This window comes from Vollenhovia emeryi, unplaced genomic scaffold (assembly GCF_000949405.1).
Source record: "Vollenhovia emeryi isolate VEMERY1.0 unplaced genomic scaffold, V.emery_V1.0 DF939593.1, whole genome shotgun sequence".
Taxonomy (NCBI): Eukaryota; Metazoa; Arthropoda; class Insecta; order Hymenoptera; family Formicidae; genus Vollenhovia; species Vollenhovia emeryi.
In genome coordinates, this window is record NW_011966773.1 from 24,138 (window position 1) to 26,342 (window position 2,205).

A 2,205-nucleotide genomic window follows, 5' to 3' on the forward strand; every position below is an offset into this window, starting at 1 on the left:
TCCCCCGAGAACTCCACACTGGAAGATTAATACATGATAATTAATTGTATAATTACGATTTATACGGTAGCAATTATCATCATGTACTTATGGGTTGACACTTACAAAATTGGGAAATTAAAGATCCATTATAAGAGAAGATAAGTTGCTAATACGATGTTAAATAAAAAAACAAAGGTTAAATACATTTTTAAAACGAATCATTATATCTTAATCATTCGTTTTAATTAAACTTATACAGCTTGAAACTTTAACTTACCAAATTTATTTAGTATTAAAAACTTGTTCAAAAATTGTACCTAGGGTTTTGCTACAAAGAGAAAAATATTCTACGAAGACGTACTTCGAATCTACAAATTTGTTTTTAATATTTTAGATAAGGGTGTTATTAATCTACTGCCGTTTTGATGTAATTAAAACTCGATAATTGAGAAAAAGAGCCAAGAATTTTCACTTTATTATTCAAATGCAATATACTTGTAGTAATTATCGGGACGACACTTACGTTACAAGTTACGACGTTACTGATATTGATTTATATTTTATTGTTAATACTTATGTGTATTAATAAACTGAATTAACATAATTGAATCTCCTTCTGATGTAATTAAATTAATCTAAGGTAACGAACAGCCGGTACGTGTTGTGTACGTAAAAGACTCTTATTTCCATTTACAAGTGCTTTAATATGCGAACACTTAAAATTTCCGCTTACGGGTCAGAAAAACTGAAGCATATAGAAAAACATTGAAACGAAGAAATTCCATGTTTCCACTTTTCACTTGTTTTATTAGTCTGTGTTTTACATTTTGTGTTTGACTGTTTATTTATATTTGTTCCGTTTATATTCTACGCTTTTCTTTTTCTCAACGGAAAACATTTTTCCTACAACTGATGATAAATGAGATAGACAAAACAAGAGAAAAGTGAAAATACGGAATTTCACTTGTTTAGCATAAATTGCGCTCCATCTTTCAATAGCGATACAATTTCGCAGGATTGGGAAGTACTTTTTTTTGGTAACTCTAACTTAACTTCGTTACTTTCTCTCCACCTGTAACTGTAACTTAACTCATTGTCAGTTACATTCTTTCGATAACTAGTAACTAATTTGATTGTTACATTAATAGTTACTTTATTCTTTTTAAACCTCCACAGATCGCATTAGACCTTGCATTTGCACATAAAAGCTTTTATCGACACTTTACAATTCAAATGCAGATTTAATATTTTTATTTTTATTGCAAGAAAGTAACTGGAAAGTAATAATTCATTACTTTTTTAATACCTGCAACTGTAACGCGTTACTTTTCAGAATTGGTAACTTGTAACTGTAACTAGTTACATTTTTAGCGAAAAAACTGTGACTATAAGATACTTTAATAAAGTAACTTCTCCAAGCTTGCAATTTCGTATAATCTTTCTCGACTTAAGCAGTCCTAAGCAGAATACTTACCTTCAAAAACCAATTGTCAACAGGCATGCTTACATATTGGCGTTCTTGGTCTGGATATATGCACTCTCCTTGTCGTTACCGCCATTCTTCAATTGGGGAGCTTACGGCCTGGAGGCAGGTAACATATCCTGCAGCGTATCCTGGGAAAAACGCGATCCTGAAACACACAACGACACTTACATCGGATTCTTATTCGTTTTCGGATTCTTCCTTCCTATCATAATAATCACGAGTAGTTACTGCGGCATAATAAAGACTTTGAAAAACACAGGAAAACTAATTGGTGAGTCTTCTTCAGTTTTAAACAATAGTTTGCGCAAAAGTTAAACCACGCATAACTCCTCTCCGTCTAAGACGACGGATGCAATTTCTACTGAAAAAGAAAAAAAAGCGGAAGAATTGGTTCCAAATCGACGAAAGAACGCTCGGACGACATAGAAAAATATTTATTTTACCAGTTATTCTTAAGTTAACGAATTAATTTTGATCGATGGTATTGCTGTTTCTATTATCTGTCTCGTTTCAGGTGCGAGAAATAGGCGGGAGAAGAAAGTCACTAGAATGGTATACTTAATGATTCTGGCTTTTTTAATTGCTTGGTTGCCGTACGCCGTTCTTGCGCTCGCGACCCAGTATTTCAATGTAAGTATTCTTGTCAATTACGAAAAATTGAATATTTCAAAGACCCTAAAGACAGCTGTTGCGAAGCTAGTGTTTAATAGGTTTTGTCAGATTAATTATTCCAAATT

The 2,205-nt window shown here is 32.4% G+C and overlaps 1 protein-coding gene across 2 annotated transcripts in view; it reads left to right on the forward strand.

Moving 5' to 3' along the window:
* The window catches only part of LOC105557148 (green-sensitive opsin-like), a 7,606-nt gene that overhangs the window by 4,197 nt on the left and 1,204 nt on the right, over positions 1-2,205 (forward strand). Inside the window, exons 2-3 of one of the 2 annotated variants that reach the window (XM_012004316.1) lie at positions 1,480-1,739; positions 1,983-2,098. In XM_012004316.1, the coding sequence (XP_011859706.1) occupies positions 1,480-1,739; positions 1,983-2,098 (376 nt within the window). The remainder of the gene's footprint in view (positions 1-1,479; positions 1,740-1,982; positions 2,099-2,205) is intronic. The other variant, XM_012004318.1, reaches the window with a different exon arrangement.